Below are 19,444 nucleotides of genomic sequence, written 5' to 3'. Positions count from 1 at the left end.
AATCCTTAATATGATTTACATCATTCCTCTTTCAAGATTCAGATTAATTTGAGTAAAAGGGAAAATTCCTATTCTGTTTAAATGATATTTTACTTATTCTGTTTAAATTTTTACCAGACCGAAACATGAACAAGAGAAAAAAACTTGTGGATCCATTAAAAAGTAGCAAATTTTGAACTGAAAACTGTTTGAAGTATGACAAGATAATAGTATTGATGTAAGGGTTCTGTGTTCTACTCATGATTTAATGAGGAAATTCTTAATGAATTACAGCCTAAAATTAGGGGGGGAAAAATGCAGAGGCACTTATAAAACTGTACATTACCTATAATTTTGTTTGGGCAAAAGAACACATTTGGGTTGGTTGTATGATGATAACAAAATAAGAAACCCTACTTTTAATTGGCGTGTGGGTATGTTGAGTTACTGTGTTAAAATTTTAATTTATGTATTTGTGTTTAGGTCGTGCAGTTCGCTTAGTGTCACCTGCGCACGTTTTACTGGGGGTAAAAGTGAAAAATGTTTTTAAGGATTACCAACTGAGATTTCCTCATCAAAGAAACGAAAATAGCTTTGTAACTTTTGTATTGCCAAAATTATAAATATTTTAGATATATCCATGACAACTAAAAAATAGAGAAATTGATATTTTGACACCTTTGGATATGATTGGTTGTCCCTCGGGAGGAGTATATATCACGTGATGTAGCTGGGTTGAAGTCTGAGTTGTTTGCAATCGCAGCTTGCCTTGTCTTGCCTTCTACGACTACAAATTCCCTGAAAATGGCCTCGGAAGGTAAGAATTAAAGTCCTCTTTAAGGTTAAAAGAAATGAGAAAATTAAATTTCATGTCAGTGGAATTTCAGCGCCAATTTTTAGACTTCATGGGGGTAAAAAATGGATTAAGATCGTTAAAGCGACCCGAAAATTCCGTTTTTAGCTAACTCTGAGGCAAAAGTTAATCGTTTCTTCAACATATACCATTCAAGTTTGTTGTTGCACAAAGTTCTGGGATTATCTACTCGAATCATCATGTCGTTTCAAGAAAATTTGATTAAATCTTACGTTGAAAAACCATCTCACTTCAACATAACAGAACACCAGAAGTGAATGATGCTGCTGTTACTTGCAAATTAATTAACATTACCCGATCCTAACTCGCTCGATGATTTATGTGCGGTCAAACATGCGTTTCTTGAAATATCACCTCATTTCCTTCCCTGCGTTTGTGCCGAAAATGGTTAAAAGAGGAACCATCATTATTGTGAGGTCGTTAAGTGCTAAACATGGATCATGTAGGAAATTGCTGCAACAAATGAAACCTGCAGAATCGTTTAATTATGGTGCGCATTAAATACGTTGCTTCAACATGAGCATGTTAGGTTTGTATATGACAGTAGTTGTGAAACTGAAGATGGTGGTGATGATATCAGACGCGGTGCAATTGAAGTTTTCAAATCGCTTCAACTTTTATAATAGTTTGAATAGTTTTCTCTGACCTCATCCATTGCACTTGTTAATTTCAAGCTAAAGTGGCTTCAGGTTGCATAATATTTGGGTTAATTCGTTTGTGTACATTGTGTTGCTATGAAAATCAAAGCTACAAGCCATCTTCCACAGATAGTTTGTACTGTTATTAGGTAAGAACCTTCCTTGGCAAGATAAAAAATATATTCAGAGTAGCTGTGTACGTGTAGTATATCATTGTATTGTTTAGGATTGATGAATATTTTAACAATTTAACAACTGTATCTTTTGCAATTGTAATGGAGTGTTTATTAGTAAAGTCACTTCCAGTGTTGACTATGACCTTTCCACTGAGTTGTCTCTATTCCTATGCAAGCGATGGTATCTACTGGTCAAGTGTTTCATTATGAACTCTGTTCTGCTGTGTAGTTGTTTTACAGCCTTGTGTAGGGCATTTTCCTTATATGATCTCTTAGTGGTTTGCTGTTGTATTTTGTCTTGAATTTGTCAATTTCAATTTTTTTTATTCATTTGTTATGTATCCTGGAAAAATTAAAATCAGAGCTGGTGAATTGGTAAATGTTTCTGTTGATTGTTTTTTTTTTGCTTGGTTTTTTTTATAGATGATGATGTTTCAAGAGGGTTTTGTGACTATGTTCTGACAGTTTTGTCTTTCCTTATCTTTATTTGTACTCTGCCTTTCTCATTGTGTTTTACTTTGAAGGTAAGCAAATTGGTGAATGTAGATCATGAGTGCTCTGGTATGTGCCTCTTGAACTTAGCCTTATATGTTTTCATCATACTTGATATAAATGTAATTAAGACAACTTTCAGTGAGAAATATGCATAAACTTATGACAATAAGGGATGATTTTGTATACAGATTGTGCAGGAATATGAGAGAGCGGTTATGTTCCGTCTTGGTCGATTACTTCCTGGAGGAGCTAAAGGGCCAGGTATAATGCAAGAATAACTTGAATTAAAAAGCTTTGCCTTAGAGGAATAGGAAGTAAATCTTAGACCATAATATGTGTAATAATAGAAAATTGGTATCATATCTGATTAGAGTTTTGTATAGATCCTTATCTTGTTCTTGATTGATGGTGGAACAATACTGGTACTGAATTAAAATTAATATGAATATGAACATGAAAGCCAGTAGTGTGGGCTTTATATTCTCTACTACCTAGGAAGTGATCATTACTGTGAAGATTGCTTTCATATTCATTACATAATCAGCAGTTCACATGCATGATTTTGGTTTATTCACAGTTATTAATATTGGTACAGTTTTAAAGTAATAGGTTGTATATGGAAGCTAACCATAAGAAATGAATAGTGATTGTCACTTGCAACTATTCCGATTTGGGTTGGCACGAATGATCAGACCACATCATCAATTCCAGTTTTAAATAAACAATAGACTTTGTTTTGTGTATCATATATTGTTATATCCTCTGATCATTTCTTACTATTATTTTTGTGCAGGGTTATTCTTTATTCTGCCCTGTATTGACTCTTATCAGAAGGTGGATTTGAGGACAGTGTCATTTGATGTCCCACCTCAGGAGGTATTGACAGTTCTATCTAGGTTGTATGATTTGTTGTTTGAAGAGTGGTCTATAGTGACAGTGCTGTTAGTTTTGATAATAACCAAGTATCAACATTGGCTTTCAGATTCTGACCAAAGACAGTGTGACTGTTGCAGTGGATGCAGTTGTTTACTTCCGCATCAGTGACCCAACCATGTCAGTCACTAATGTGGAAAAGGCTGATCAGTCAACTCGTCTGCTTGCACAGACAACACTGCGAAATTTCCTTGGCACCAAAAATCTCAGTGAAATTTTGGCAGACCGTGAAGAGATCAGCCATGCTATGCAGGTACAGACATAATTTTGGAATCATTAATTTATGTCTCTTGGAAATAAGTGGACTGGGATTTATTTGTTTGTTACACTTTGTAGACTTCTCTCGATACTGCCACAGATCCTTGGGGTGTAAAAGTGGAACGTGTTGAAGTGTAAGTACTTTAATTTGTAATTCTTGCACTCTAAAATTTCTGAGCATAGAGCTTTGAGTGCGTAGTATAGATTGTTATCTTGAAGAATACTGAATCACCATCCAAGTGGGAAGAAAAAGCGCTACTCTCCATCTGGGAGCTATGGCAGTCAATTTTGTGTACAGATTTAAAACAGGGGATATACTTCTTATTACATATTGAACTGGTTAGTCTTTCTGAAAGAACTTTCTGTCTGCTATTAGTGATGATGTAATAGAAGATTCGGAAGTAAATTATTGATATAAAAAATATATATATATATTTTTTTTTTTTTTTTTACATGAAACTATGACTCTTTGAAGCCATCTTGATTTCTCTTTGTTCACAGTTTTGATTAAGTGTGGAAAAGTATCAATGCATGTTTTACATGAGTTTGGTGAATGTGACTGAGTGTGAAGTTTGGGTCCTTGGTTATGCAAATTACCTCCTGTAATTCTTGAGAACAGAAATTATTTTTGCTAGCAACTTTCATCAGAACATCCTTAGTAGCAATATGTACTCATTTAACCTTGTAGGAAAGATGTGCGTCTTCCTCAACAACTGCAGAGAGCCATGGCAGCAGAGGCTGAAGCTACTCGTGATGCTCGTGCAAAGGTAGATATCAGCTAACTTGTCGAGGATGGTGCCAAATTCTGAAAAGGCTTGTTTCAGTATGATATGTCAATCAAACAATGAGATTATATTTTAAAAGAAAGAAAAGGCTTTTACCAAGGAAATTATATTATTGACCATTGTTTGATTTCAGGTCATTGCTGCTGAAGGTGAACAAAATGCATCTCGTGCACTGAAGGAAGCTGCTGACATCATTTCAGAGTCACCCTCTGCTCTTCAGCTGCGATACCTGCAGACATTGACATCCATCTCAGCTGAGAAGAATTCCACTATTATTTTCCCACTCCCCGTTGACTTTCTGAGCAGATTTTTGCCAGATGAAAAGAAATGACTAGGCAGCCAAAAACAAGAAATTGAAGAACGCTCTTCTGAATCACCATTGACTGAAGTTAGTGTTCTGTAAACAAAACTTGTTCTGTGAACATTTTGAAAATAGTTTACACAGTGTTGTATATAATCCTGCTTTTACCTCAGCAAGCAGTTATTTATAATTTTGATCAATATATGGGAATCTTAAGATTATTTTAACTCAATATATCAGCCAATATCAATCTTGTCAACTACATTTTCCTTGTTGAAAAATATATTGTAATGATGACAAAATTGATTAAAAAAAATTGATTGAAAAGCAATCTGAATTAAAACATATACCCTGCTGTGAGTATAAGATAGTAGAATAAATGGGAAATTCCAATAGTGCATGGGGTGTAGTCAATTAGGAATCACAAATTAGAAGTGTTCAGATCTCTTTCCTATTGAGTGCTGTTGAACCAAATTAAAGTTATAGCCTCAGGGGATCAGAGCAGAGATAACCTTCCCAATGAACCAACGAGGACTCAAAGTCTGTACACTAACAGAAAATACCAAGCAGATACATCAAGAGTGCTCTTGTGTCAGTCACTTTGCCACATATATTTTAGTTTAGCTCTTGGTTTGTCATTAAGATGGTTACCAATCACAGACTAAACCTACCCGATCCTAGATTACTTTCAACACTCAGAAAAAAATTTGTACTGACCCTGTTGGGACTTAAAAAAATTTTTTTAGCATTTTGCACATTACTAATCGGTGGTCTGTTGTTGTTTTTTTTTTTACCAACATTTGTTTTTTATTATGCTAGTTTTGCGATAGAAGCGTTTTTTTTCCTTTCATGTTCATAGTTGTCATGTTACTGTACGATGTGATAGGACTGTTAGACAAGTATTATCATATGCAGCTGTCATGAAGACAGTATGGAAAACTGATCATTCTGTCTGAAGTCTGCTCATATGTCTGACAAAACTTAAATGCTGTTTACTATTTAAGAACATCAAAATATAACATTCACATAAACCAACCATGTGTAGATTAAAGATAAGATTTATATTCAATTGAGAATCATTGACTGTTTAGCATCAATACTTAAAGCATCAGAGCTTTCCTAGGAAAAATTTTTATATAATTTACTTCTTATGAATAGAAGTTACATGTACTGACAATTCTCAAGGGTGAAAGTATAAAGCTGCTTGCTGACATTTTTTTTTAAAATACTTGCTAATTTGTGCCAATTTTGTATCATTTTGCAAATTGGGATGTCCCTTGTTCTAAACTGTCCAAATACAGTAGCGTTAGATATAAAATATTGTTGAACCAGTAATTGATGTTAAATGTCAACAATTGAAGTAAAAATTAAAGCTAACATATGGTTAAATGATGAGTCTTAAAATTTTTTCAAGGTGGCATCAAGACTTTTCTGTATGAGATATAGCTGATCTGATAAAGTGGACAGAATTCTTTCACTTGAAGTGAGTATGTTCTGGGGAACAGTGATGGTGCATTGATGACTGTGCTTGCCTTCAAGCCTAGTAGTCTGGGTTCCATTCTTAAACCTAGGTTAACAATGTGCTGAGTATCTTAAAGATTCTTGTATCTGTAGAAAGGGTTCTCCCTGGATTCCTCACTTTCCTTCAGCCAACAAAATGACTTCATCTCCCAACTTTACCTAATAACAATGGGCTGGCAGACCGACCTTGTGGACGTCTACTGCTTATTCTGATTTATACATTAATCAAAACTATGACGAAATTCTCGAACGTGGTTGGTTATCACCGGCCCGATTTGTTATGGTTATGGGACATTATAAATCGGACTGGTGATAGCCAATCACGCTCGAGAATTTTGTTATAAATAGAATAAGAGAGACGGTGAGTTTTGAGCTCAGGGAGAGAAGCTTATCCATTTTATGTCAGTCGTGACTAACGTTATATACCTATGTAGCATGAATTTAGGTTTCATTCGTGTCTTATGACTATCGGGTTTCGTCGTAAGTGATCAAGAATTGCACTTAGGGTTCCTTTCACCACAATCTGAGATGGGTTAGCAAAACTTGTTTCACTCTTTCAAGACACCACTGAAAAATGATAAAGCGGAAACTAACATGAGTGGGATTGTAAAAGAAGGATGCGGACGGCGGAAAATAAAAATGAACGAGAGAAAATGATTGAAACATTGAAAATGTCATCACTGTTAGTAGAAACGAGGCTATCACTGAAAATAATGACCCGAAAATGTGTTAGCTATTATGTATTTCAGCTGTTATTTTACACAATTCAGAAAGACGAAAGAGAAAACTGTGGATACTGAATACCTAGCTATCACCAGGACATACTCTAGCTTGAACTTAGGATATCCCCACCACCCACGAGTTTATGATCTCTTGTGCCACCTTAGAAGCACCACCTAATTTTCACATGCAATTTTAAAACATGCACACCAAGTTAGTTTACTCGTGTATATGCTTGAGAATTAGATAAGAGATAAATGGGCGAGTGAACGGTGAATGAAACACTACTTTTCGAACGTTTTGCGACGAGCTTCTAGAAGCGATTATAAGATGTTTCGACTGTTGATGATGTCAATTTTTATGCTTTATCTATTAATTTCATACTATTGGGATAAAAAAAATGACAACATAAAACACCTTAGGGAGACATTATATTCTTCAATGTAGTCGCTGAATTATTGAGTGAATGAACTGGCCAAACTAAGTTGTTTGCACCTTCGAAAGTGAGCCCGCGTATCTACCTCCCCAACAGGGGCTATTTTTGTCTTCCATAATATGACTCCAGAAGTATCCAAAAAGTATCACTTATCTGTTCACTATAAATGTATCAGTCAATTCCCACAATAACAATATATGTATTTCAATGAATACCGATAAAGGACAGATCAAAGCAGTAGACATTGTCACTGGGGATATTTCAGATGATCTTAAAAAGCAAATGAGAGCGAAAGTCCCAGATGACCCAACTAAAACTATGAGCTTATACTCACTTGTCCAAAGAGCAACAACAGCAAAATGTGATTTAACAACCAATAATGATGTCACTGATGGTTTGACAAGTGGTGCAGAATGTATTATAGAAAGCATAGGGAACTCTAGCAGACCAAGTATTACATGGGTGTCTTTTTCTGATCCAAGCATTGGCAGCCAAGAAAACTGCCATCTTTATCACAAGGAGAATATGAAAAAAAACTGGACACCAATTTTGGAGGTCACTAGACAATTCAGGATTAACAAGAAAAGTCAAGTGAAAATTATTTGCCAACAATTTCTATCAAGACCAGCTGGTGCAAAAACTATTCATCGTTTTCAAGGTGACTCTTAAGATGCAGCAGTTGTTGATTTACCATCTTTAACAAGAGATCATATGCACTATGTTAGCTTAAATTGGGTTCAAAACAGTTTGGTGCTCAAGGCAGCTCTTTGCATGCCTTTAGATAATAAATTTTAACCTTCATTTTTCTCTTAAATTGTAGGTTAAATGTTGAACTATACATGGGCATGTCTAAAAACATTCAATGGATCATAACATTGTCCAGGTTCTGGTGGGTTCCTGTTCAACTGTTGTACTATGATGTCACAATTCCAGGCTACATCCCACACCATCAGTCTTGACAAAAAGTGTTACCTTACCAAGGCTACTGAAACATTACAAGCAAGGAAAATTCAAGTTCAACCCATATTACCATGAAGAGAGTCCAATTACATGCCTAAACATATGAACAATTGCATGATAAAATATTCACTGACAAGGTTGTAAAAATCCACACTAGCAACCTCACTGCTCAAATGCAATAAAACCAGCACCTAGCTCTTCCCAGACAAAAGAGTATAGGCAGCAGATAGACCATGTCATTACTTTGAGACACCATTATTGTGCTTTGATAAACATCATTGAGAACTCATTTAATGAACAATTTGTACCTCATGCAGCAAAGAGGGTGTCAGGCTCTTACGTGTAGAAGGATTTATCAATCAAAAAAGAATATCATGACAATATGTACATCCTGTTCAACTTTTATAAACTTTGATGTAAATAACTAGACCATTTAGCATGATAGAATCCCTAGTTTCCAACACTTAGCAAAGCAAACACTTTTAACTCCTAAGGCAGCCATTTAACCAACTCAAGTTGATAAAACTAACTTATCTTGCAACTACCGAACCAATGCAGTTCCACAGTTTCTTTAGAAACTTACTCTCTTTATTCACTCTAATAGCTTTATTAAATTAGAACGTATTAAAATTTAATGGCTAGCAGTCTACATATCAACATGAGTAAATACAAGTTAAACTCAATGTAATGTAAATACATGTTAGAGGGCTTAACCAAAGTTAAATGACTTCATATTTACTTAAAACCTTACTCTTCCATGACTTCTTTCAAAGAATTAAATTTGCCTGTGAAATTCCCTGACTTTTCATGATGTTAACTTAACATGCAATATAAATCTTAGGGAGCATGGCCACTTAAAATTGAGCCCAGTTAACCCTTTAACTCCCATGAGTGACCAAGACAGAATTTCTCCTCACAATATCAATACAATATCAACCAGATAGGTGATGAGAATAAAAAAATATCAATTTTGGGACAATTGGTTGATCCAATACTAAATTCTCAAAACTAATATTATAAGAATTGTATGACTGAAAGTAAGAAGAATTACAAATTTGATCTGGGAGTTAAAGGCTTAAGTGTTTTGATCATTGCATAGATGTCAATGATGATAATGATAATGATGTTGCACATAGGAGGCTATAATTACAATAATTGTAGACTATGGCCACTGTTTGAGTTCTGCGTAGAGTTGCTGGAATTTTCTCTCTATTTATTTATTTATTTTTGTTCAGCCTTAAAGTACAAAACAATGGCCGGCATTGCCAGGACAGTATGTCAAGATATTGGGACATGATTTACAATGTTCTGCAGCTGAAAACTGCAAAGGATTTGTTTCAAATTTTCAAATCTAATCTACAGTTATCAAAGAAGCTGCAAAAAGGCCTTAGAAATACATAACGGCAACTCGATGCCCATACGCAAAATCCTTATTAAGTATGCTAGAAATGTTACCACCAAGATGCATCACGGTTATTTGAGTTGGAATCCCGTATGGCAAGCAAATTTCTTTTCTATTCCATTTTTCTTTTTCGAATTTGTTTAGTTTTATTCTTTGTTTGTTGAAATCCAGAGACGTTCAGTTTCCCAGTTTAAAAAGGCCATTTCGTCAACACGCAGAAAAGTGCAAAGTACTTTTCCCTATTTCAATCAACGTAACCTCTGTTTTCGACTTATCAAGAGCTCGATCCGTTAAGAAGTAGAAACCTTATGCCAACCACGACGGCGGCGACAAAGAAAATATGACAGAGAAAAAACAAATGATATCATGGACAGAACATTACTTCCACACGTGTGTTCTACAACATTTCTTAGCGCTCCTCTGCAAAACAGAAAAGTGAAATAACCAAATTTTTCACAGTCAAAGAAAATTAATACCAATACACAGATGGTCCCTTTTTTACGGCTACTTTCCGTGCACCTCACCTCCAGAGTTCCGCGCGGTGAGCTAACCTAAGTTTCTTTTTTACGCTTACATTTTTTGACTTGCGCGACGGACTTCACCGAAAAGAAGGGACTACTCGTAACCTAGAGTACCAACGACAAATCAACAAAATTTTAGACTGAAAGTGAACGCTTTCAAATGTTACACAACAGATGAAGTCAGGTGCTGTTGCCGACGGTAAACAAATTAACACAAAACCACAAATTCATTTTTCGATGAAACCTTTCCTGTCATGACTGCTTAAGCTGGTAACTTACTTCAGCTTAACTTTAGCCACGTATGCAGCCTTAACCCTTTCACCACAAACAAATTCTGCTTGTCAGCACCTTGAGAAGTGTATGATGAACAGTATGGAGTCTGTGCGTACTGATGTTTGGGTGTAAAGGTTTAAGACAAGTTTAACAACTTCCAGAGGGTTGAAGGAAAAAGAACAGCATACGAGAAACAGTTAATGGTATCACCAATCTAGGTTTTCTTTCTTCATTGAAAGGCGAGGACTGTTCTCGGAGTAAAACTGTGAGTACCATCGTCTGTGTTTCTTGATTAAGTGATCTTCTTTCACTAAAAGTGGCTTTGGCACGTACGTTTTGTGATTCCAAATCATTATATCACGTTCAACCTGTAGGAAAAATAAAATGTGTTCTAAATCGAAATCATTAAGCATTAAAGAGCAAATATACGTTTTATCAGTTAAGCAATATGGAACTTTTTCCGTGTCCCAACACGAGGAGGGGTTGAGAGAATTCGAAAACGTTGTGCAAACCATCGACTGCGTCTCCGGTTTGCATAACTAACGAGAATTATCCCAACCACCCGAGACTGTAAAACATAGTTTGGTCTTCGCGAACATTTTGTAGTAAACAAGATAAAGAATATCTAATGGAGGATTTTATTGCAGTACTTTTATTTGAGAATTTCCAGGAATAACGGTGATGGCAAAGCAGGCCGAAAACGGCAGAGATCACCAGAAAACACAAAGAATGAGTAGTTTTTATTAATCTTGGGTGTAAAGAGTTTCGGAATTTCTGGCGTTGTAAATCGTCCGTATTTCGGTTCCGATACAATTCCTTATGACGGGTTCCTCGTAACACAAAGCGCGACGCTTTCATGAATAAATACATACGTGTCCGAGAATGCGCATGTACACGCACCCTTTTCTCGAGAGTCTCGAGACGTGAGCTTGGGACGCCTGTGATTATATACGAATTTTGATTGGTTCCTACTTATCTACTGGAGGGCAGCCGCGTAGATGAAGTCATCCTCAACAAATTTTTGCTTTTTTATCAGATAAAACAAATACATTCCATGTTGCTATAGGTTTGAATAGTTACAGATCACGGAACACTTATTTTCATAACCTAACTTGCTGTTTCCTGGTATTTGGCTGATGTTCTTTTCAACGCCTAATTCCGTGAGGAAATCCGCCTGGGTTTCTTCCCTATTGCATGGACAAATTGCAAAGATAGCCAATGGGAGTGCCTAAATTCTTCATCGATTTTTAGCTTATGTAAACATGGGCTACTGGATTGATCAGAGGCGGACAAAAATAATCGTGTCAAAGAAGACCTGTGGAATTTATTTGCGCATATCTTTGATTAAACTGACTAGCGGTCACATTAGGTGCGTTCTAAGGTATTTTCATCTCGAGGTAGAACACTCATCAGATACAAGCAAGAGAAAACCGTCCAAGCAAAGATCATTGCGTTACAATGCAAATATATATTGATCTACTTTGAGGCGAAACGTGGCATAGAATCACAGGCAGCCCAAGCTCCAGCTGTGAGATGATCATCTTGCGGAATACAAGTCGTGGCGAAAATATAAGAATTTGGCTAGGAATATTAACGACCGCTCTTTAGAGGTTAAAATTCAGTCAAATTATAAATAAAAATACCTCACATTGCATCGCTTGTTGTCTCACCGCTCACTTTGTTATAAGGAGGCCATTTTGGCGAGTTATCCATTTCCAGGTCCTTCTCTTAGGAGTAGTAAACTTAGAAATAGATAACGCGCTAAAATGGCCCCGTTGAAACAAAGTAAACGGTCACAAAACAAGCATTGCACTGTGAAAGTAAGGTGAGGTATTTTTATGGAGAATTTGCCAGCATCTTTTATTCCTAAGAGCGGCCGTAAATATTCCCATACAAACTCTGAAATTTTCTTCACGACTCTTATTTCGGAAGATGACCATCTCACAGCTGGAGCTTGGGCTGCCTGTGATAGAATGGAAAATAGTCGAATTCGGCCTGTGCAGGCGAGGAAAGATTTGGATTCCAGCGGCTAAATTTGACGAATTTTGCAAACGGAAATTCGATAAACGCAGGATAATATTTTGAGCTGTTTCTGTAGGCTGTGTTTACGTTAATTATTCTGCGGAGTTGGATGTTTATCATAGTCGTGGATCTCAGCTTTTGAAATAAGAGCAACCTTGCATTGTTGTAAGACCACTAATTACAAGCTAACAACTACGCCTTAATCCATATTCATTAAATAAGGTTGTGTTTTTCCGAGATGAGTGTACTTTTTTGTGTGGTTAACTTGAAAGTATGTAATCAAATCTACAGATGAACGACATTAATCTCTCACCTTGCGTAAGGTCTATTTTGAAATCGACAATGGTCTCGAAATATCACAAAATTAACTACAGCTCGCTAGGAAATAACTCAGTTCAGTCTTTTAGTTGTATTAAAGTGTGTACAGCCTGTTTAATTACTCATATTGACGTTTTTGAAAAACAAATCACGACGGCCTAAAATATACGTCCTCAAAGGAAGAAGTCGTTGTCAGCGGAGATGGTATTTGCTTTTACCGAGGTCAAGCCTTTTCCTGAGCCAACCGATATCCTGTTGCCTAAACAGTGCGAAACCTCTAGCGGATACTGGCATAAACACGAGACGATCACTGGGTCGAGTTCCAATTTGTTTCAGAAAAGTCCAAAGGTTTTTGAGTTGCCACTCTTCGCTATTTTCAACTACATAAACAGTCACAGTTTCTTCAACACTAAAACTTTCTACAATAATTTCTTCGGCTGATCTAAATGACTAATCGTGCACCTTTCAATGAATGGTACGTTCAGTAGCAAACGCATCCCACAAAATCGCCTTTAGGCGTGTTGTTCCTCTAAATCAACTGAGGCACCTTCAACTGTTGTATTGCTAATTTATAAAACTACTCTTATCTGCCACACTATGTACATTTCCTTTCCATCCTGATCCTTTTGACGAATGGTACAATTTGTATCAAATGGTACGATGATTTTGATAAGAACAGTTCTCCTTTTATTCAGTTCATGAATTCTTCTAAGTGCCAATGACACGATTTTTTTTCTTTTTTTTTTTGCGTTTTCTGATTGATAGCCGTATTTGAAACTTAAAACTTAAAAAGAATTGACCTCAGCTTTTAGCGAGTTCTCCTACACCATTTTTTGCGCATTGGAAGTACATGGCCATTAAGTGACCCCGGCCGAAACGATTATGTTACATAGCTGTGACGTAGAAAACTCTGAAGATATGTAGGCAACTATGGTGGCGAAATGAGAGATTAAGGAAAGAGGACGAATGTATTACGAGGCCGGAGCGCTAGGTGTCGACAAGTGATTTTAGGTACAAGAATGATACATATACACCGGTTATTTCTACACACTACTATCCAAAGGATGTAGCTGTATGGCCAAAATGGACGCGTTTCGATCGTAAACATCGAGGAGATTTTACTTTTCAAAGTCGTCGACCTTATGCTCCATCCCGGCTTTGAAGACGGCTGTTGCGAACACACACTACTGGTCAAATCAGGGGAAGATGGCCAATGAATTCAGCCAGAGAGAATCCTGGTTAAGGTGCCTGTTTCCAAATCGGATACGATTGTTCCACATTCTTTTCAGCTGACATTTCGCAAGCGAAGAATGGTGAGCTGCTTACTGTTGTTTATTTCACGCGCTTGAGATACGATCATACTCAAACTCCTTGTCTTTCCACATGACTAGATTTGCAATTTTCTTCTCGTACGAAAATCCTACCATTCGTAGTTTCCATCGTATTTTAATAGCAGAAATACATCCCTTACAATAAAGGTCAAGCCCTTTCCTGAGCTGACCGACATCATGTTGCCTGAATGGTGCGAAACCTCTGGAGGATACTGACAACTAAGGGGCCGTGTATTCTCCTAACCTAGGTTTCCGAAAATCCACCACACGAGCCATTGATCCCCCGCCCTCAAGAAACTAAATGAAGCAACAATAGCAATATAATTGTGATAACAGCACAACAATGGGATAAATTGTGAAACACAAATATTATTGAATTAGATGGTAGCGAATCCAAGTGGTATGTGAAAGTCGATGCATCGAAATATATCGAAAATATTCATTTACAACACTGATATCGGTTATTTGCCAGTAAGCGAAATGGGTCATGTGGCAATGCTGTATCTAAAATAAAGACGTTTTCCTCCAATATAAATGCCTATTTGAGATAAAATTGAATCAGAGGACAATAAACTCAATCGTTTTCCATTTAACCGGCTCGACGGTGATAGCCTCCGCCTTTGCAATCTCTGAGGAAAGGAGCAACTCGCACTGTAACTGCCCGATGACTTCTCGGCCAAAAAGATCATTGTGCCTCGTCATACAGCTGATTATTTCGAATCTTCCGTCAAAAGTTAGCTTTGGTTTGCGGAGGGAATTACTCTTCAGCAACGAAACTCTAGAGCGCTGACCGAGGGGAACCTTTGCCGCACTTAGCGCAAAGGAAGAATATGTTATGGTAACAGAAACAAACACAGCCTCCAATTTTTAATATAGACTCCGCCACAGAAAACAAAACATGAACGCAACGAAATAAACATTCAGCAATGGGAGTTTTCCGTTCTAATCTTGACCTGAACACCGCAGGCGAGAAACCGTCTTCATCAGTCTTCGTCGAAATCCTCGTTTGATGCACGCGGTTCCCGTTCGCAAGCTGAACCGTACACTCAACCTCCATTTCTTCTTTACTACTTAATTACGATGTATCAAAAATCTCGGTAGAGTCTGCTGAAGGTAGGAATACATCACTATCGGATTATTTCAAGAGTATTTCAACGCTGACTAATACAAAATTACAAGAGATGAAAGAGATTTGTAAGTTTTCACAGTTTTCGACGTCATCACCCGCTAACTCGTTACCAGTCTACAGGACACTTTTAAGACAAAATGAGCACTCTGAGGCCCGAAAAAACCGAGATTTTATTTTTTTGTTTGTATTTCTTCTTTTATCGGGATTGGTTTGTACATATGATAAACTATAGTACTACGCAAAAAAAAATCCGTGTCATGGGCTCTTTAAAAGAAGAATAGTTTACTCCCAGTAATTAATAATTCAAATTATTAATGATCTATTTATCATTTAACTCAAGTACAGCGCTTATAATAAAAAATTCAGATTTTACCTGAATAGCCTCTGCATATAGGAGAAACTTGGCCACTATTGTGGGGACACCTCTGGAAACATAAATGGAGTGGCGCATGATTTGCAAAAGTGGTTCTTTGGGAGTCACTGAATGAAGGAAAATTCCATCACCAAAGCTGCTGCTCCATTTCATGAAGACCAGACCTGGACCAGTCTGACAGGGAAAAGATCCAAAAAATAATAATTATAAAACAAACCGAGTCAGTAATAATTTGAAATATGCACATGTCATTTACTGAAAAAAAAAGACTTGAATTTATGAGAAGTCACAAGTTACTCATTTAAAGTAGCTTGAAGGGGTTAAGGTTGCATTTTGTAATGCAATTGTCTGGTACATGGGCTGGCCGTAGAAACCCAAAGCATAAGGAATCCCAGAAGTTGTAAGTCTGGGAAAAAAGAAAATTATAAATAAACATTGCCATGTTTATCTATGTTTAAAAAGGTTGTTTGTTTCTCTAAGGCACTTTCAGGGAAGATTTCTGATCACCATTTTTCCAAATATCTTTTATTTGTAGCTGTGGTATCAATTTCATGAAACCTTCAAATTGTTTCAGTGAAAAAATTTGTTACTAGAAGTTATCAGGTCACAACAGTAATTTAACCCCGACACTAACATATATATATATATATATATATATATATATATATATATAAAGAATCTTTTATATCTGAACTGAAAGTGAACACCTACCTGCCTGGCTGTGACATGTATGTCTAAATAGGGAATCTTGTATCCAAAGACTGATAAGGAGGTCACTAGCTGCAGACATCCAACATGCTTAGTATCCTCAAGAGGTTTCCATTCTGCAGACCAGTTGTGTCTGGCAAATTGCCACCAATGTGAGAAAATATGCCTCAGATCAACCCCACTCAGAACTGGTGAGCTATGAAGATGATCAAGGTGGTTGAGGTCTGCTCCATTTTCAGGAATCTCCTGGATTCAGTTGCCAGTGACAAAAAAGAAGTCATCAGTCATTATGGGACTGCAGACTTGTACATATTAGGTGAAAATACATACGGGATACAGTTAATTATGCAATTATAATACCAATAATTAAGCTTAGGGTTAGGTTTAAGTTTAGTAATCACAATCAGAAAAGAGTTATAACAGAGATCTAACCCCCTGAAGATAGAGCCAATTTCTGCAACAAAACATCAGCTATAGCTTGACAGAAAATAAATCTTTCCAAACATTCAAAATGTTATTCAAATGACATTTAGTCTGAAATCATCACCAGAAGCCCTAAGTATCACTGGGCTTGAACCAAAAGAAATTTTGTCTTTATTAATAATAATTAAAGCTTAGACTAAATGCTGACAAAACAGATGTTTATGAGGTAACAAAATTGTTAAATTAACCCTTTAGCCCCTAAGAGTGATTGGCACCTAATTTCTCCTTACACTATTATCCCTGAGTCACACATTTAGGACACAAGAATAAAGGAGATGCTCATCAACTAAAGAAGCTCTTGATTGTTAAACAAATCTTCCTTGTCAGCACCTTAGGAAATGTGTAGAGCATAGTATGAAGAGTTTGCACACTGATGTTGGGGTGTAAAGGGTCAAGAGGCTAATTAGGAAGACAACTTTTTCAAATGCAACATAAGGTGGTTTGAATTATGCCAATGCCACTTTTAATTCAAACAAATCATGATACAATAAATAATTAGCGAAGAAATCCATTTAACTTCTTAGTCATATTTGGATGCTATATAGTCATTGTAAGCACAGATTGGTACAACTGTATTGTTTATAACTGTAATTTGTGACACTGAATATCTCAGAACTTTAACTAAAAACAAAATCACAGTGATAAATTATCTCAAGAAACTTGATGGAAAAACTTTGCTTCTTGAAGTTCATGCAGAAACAATATTTTGGTGCAATTTTCAAATAATTCAATCCACAATTAACTAACCCAAAGCAACAAAAAATAAATGAGCTGGAAATCAATTTCAAAATTTGCAAGGGATCACACATCAGTTCCAAAGTTATGGACAATGATCTTAACAGCTTGTTATAATAGGTCCAAAATCAAATTAGAAATCTAGCTTCATCACTTGTTAAGAATCATTATTAACGTTCTTTTAATTTCATCTCTCATGAGTCACCGAATTTTCCACCTGATTTGATATAAATATACATTTACCACAATGAAAAGATAGTTGAATAAACCATATTTTCCTATATTTGATAATTTTGGTTCCCAAGAGGTTGCAAGCCATTTTTCAGATTTTTCATAACAAAAGCTGAAATGATGTTAACATGTAAGTAAAGTACCAGTAATCATCATCCTTTTGAGTCATGACCTTCAAGTACCTCATTCTCTCCCTGTAAGTAACATTTCATTACAATAAAATAAGTGCCAAGGTGTTTCAAAGATGTGAACGAACTTCATGTAATCGATGAGCTGCAAAGTTATATCATAACAAATCCTGGTCGCAGCTATTTTAAAAATTCGAAAATAAAAACATGAGCAAAGTAAAGCCTACCTCGATGTGAGCATTGATAGTGTGTTGAGTAAAGCCTCGATAGGTCCAAGTTCCGTTTTGAATCTCTTCGATTTCATCAGGATACCATGAAGGCTCACTTCCTTCTGCGTGATACCAAATGTAAATTGTGTGATTAGTTTCCCAACAGTTCCATGCTTTGGTTTGCGCAAAATTAGGAATATTTTCACTGTAAGGAATATCCGTACACTTTCCATCGCTTCCGCGAAATTTCCAACCGTGGAACGGACACTGAAGACAGTCACCCACCACCTGTCCACCGATGCCTAAATTAGCGCCCAAGTGCGGGCAATAAGCATTCACAATATACGCGATTCCATCAGTTCCTCTAAACACCACAAGATCTTCGCCTAAAATAGAAACATACTTGACCTCACCCATGGCTAGCTCGTTCGAAGCGAGTACGTGAAACCAGCCATTAGGGTACACAGGTGGAACCTCGCCACGTTTTCTTCGCTTTCGATATTCGTTAGCAACGTCTTTCAGAGGACGCTTTTCATCTGAGAAATAGCCGATGTCGTGGAGTTTCCGCTGCATCTCTAACGGGTGAAATAAAAACTTCCATACTTTCAGGATTAGGTAGGCAAAGAGGAGAGAACCTGTTACCAGCAGGCAAATATTAAAGTTTCGATTCCTCGTCCAAAACAATGGCAGAGCATTTCCCCAAACTGAGTGAGAGAGATCGTTTAATTTAAGGAGCATCGGTGATGCCGCTGCAACAACGGCTAGGAAAAGCGACGTGCAAATTAATTTGGAAGACGTCATCCTGGAAAGCATTTCACTTGCACCCCCCCAAGATGTTGCTAGCGTACGCAGTCAGCAGAGGTAGTAGTTGGAAGAGCACACTTATGCACTGACGGCATAGTTCATAACGCCCTCTGATTGGTTTAAAATTTATTTGACTCAACCTCAACAAACAATTACCATTATATCGACACCTCATCAATACTGATTAATACTTGATAGACAGCACGTTTTTCCTCTTGAAAAATGTCTGATTTTCAAATCGGTAACATTTCATCTTTGTCGCAAGACTGTCTGAATGCGTGTCCATTTATGCAGGCACTTTCCCTTTAAGAGGTGAAACAAGATTTCAAGTAGTCACACGTAATTGCTGTACTGAAGGAGAGAGGCCCGATAACGAAACAGAACTCTTGTTCATAGGCCACACAGTTGATAACGCCTTCTGACTGGTTCATGGGTTGGCATGTGACCACGTAACAGTTTTTCGCGGAAAATTCTGAAAACTTAGGTTAGTTTTCCCAAGTAAAATTTTTATAAGAAAAATGCAAAAATTTCAAGAAGATTTCCTCAAAAGGAAGTGCAGAGAGTGTTAGTGCTATCTTGATGCTGTAGAGAAAAGCACTTTTAAAAATGCGGTGGCTACAACATAAAAGACATCAAAATCGGGACAGGAAGTGAGTTGCTTACAAGGCTGATGACGTTAAACGCCAGATATCTCGCAAGGC

The 19,444-nt window shown here is 36.8% G+C and overlaps 2 protein-coding genes across 2 annotated transcripts; one reads left to right on the top strand and one right to left on the bottom strand.

The window, feature by feature from the left end:
* Nucleotides 1-710: 710 nt before the first annotated feature.
* LOC131785346 (mechanosensory protein 2) lies at nt 711-5,828 on the top strand. The gene is made up of 8 exons (XM_059102230.1): nt 711-796; nt 2,091-2,191; nt 2,351-2,423; nt 2,956-3,038; nt 3,145-3,348; nt 3,432-3,487; nt 4,042-4,120; nt 4,272-5,828. Exons 1-8 carry the CDS (start codon nt 784-786, stop codon nt 4,467-4,469), a joined length of 807 nt encoding a protein of 268 aa, XP_058958213.1. The 5' UTR covers nt 711-783; the 3' UTR covers nt 4,470-5,828.
* A 2,523-nt stretch (nt 5,829-8,351) lies between these two features.
* Nucleotides 8,352-18,824, bottom strand: LOC131785347 (cholesterol 7-desaturase nvd). The gene is made up of 4 exons (XM_059102231.2): nt 17,958-18,824; nt 16,157-16,399; nt 15,446-15,619; nt 8,352-10,640 (listed from the first exon to the last, which is right to left on the bottom strand). Exons 1-4 carry the CDS (start codon nt 18,750-18,752, stop codon nt 10,479-10,481), a joined length of 1,374 nt encoding a protein of 457 aa, XP_058958214.1. The 5' UTR covers nt 18,753-18,824; the 3' UTR covers nt 8,352-10,478.
* Nucleotides 18,825-19,444: the final 620 nt, after the last annotated feature.

The sequence above is a fragment of the Pocillopora verrucosa genome, chromosome 4, assembly GCF_036669915.1.
Source record: "Pocillopora verrucosa isolate sample1 chromosome 4, ASM3666991v2, whole genome shotgun sequence".
Classification (NCBI taxonomy): domain Eukaryota; kingdom Metazoa; phylum Cnidaria; class Anthozoa; order Scleractinia; family Pocilloporidae; genus Pocillopora; species Pocillopora verrucosa.
This window is presented reverse-complemented; position numbering and strand designations above follow the sequence as displayed.

Excerpts from the sequence above, each read along its gene's own strand:
- LOC131785347 (XM_059102231.2), bottom strand. The coding sequence starts at position 18,752 with ATGCTTTCCAGGATGACGTCTTCCAAATTAATTTGCACGTCGCTTTTC. Across the intron at positions 16,400-17,957 it reads CTATCAATGCTCACATCGAG|GAGATTCCTGAAAATGGAGC; the intron begins GTAGGCTTTACT and ends AACTGAATCCAG. Across the intron at positions 10,641-15,445 it reads TATATGCAGAGGCTATTCAG|GTTGAACGTGATATAATGAT; the intron begins GTAAAATCTGAA and ends TTTTTCCTACAG.
- LOC131785346 (XM_059102230.1), top strand. Across the intron at positions 2,192-2,350 it reads CATTGTGTTTTACTTTGAAG|ATTGTGCAGGAATATGAGAG; the intron begins GTAAGCAAATTG and ends TTTTGTATACAG. Across the intron at positions 3,349-3,431 it reads AGATCAGCCATGCTATGCAG|ACTTCTCTCGATACTGCCAC; the intron begins GTACAGACATAA and ends TACACTTTGTAG.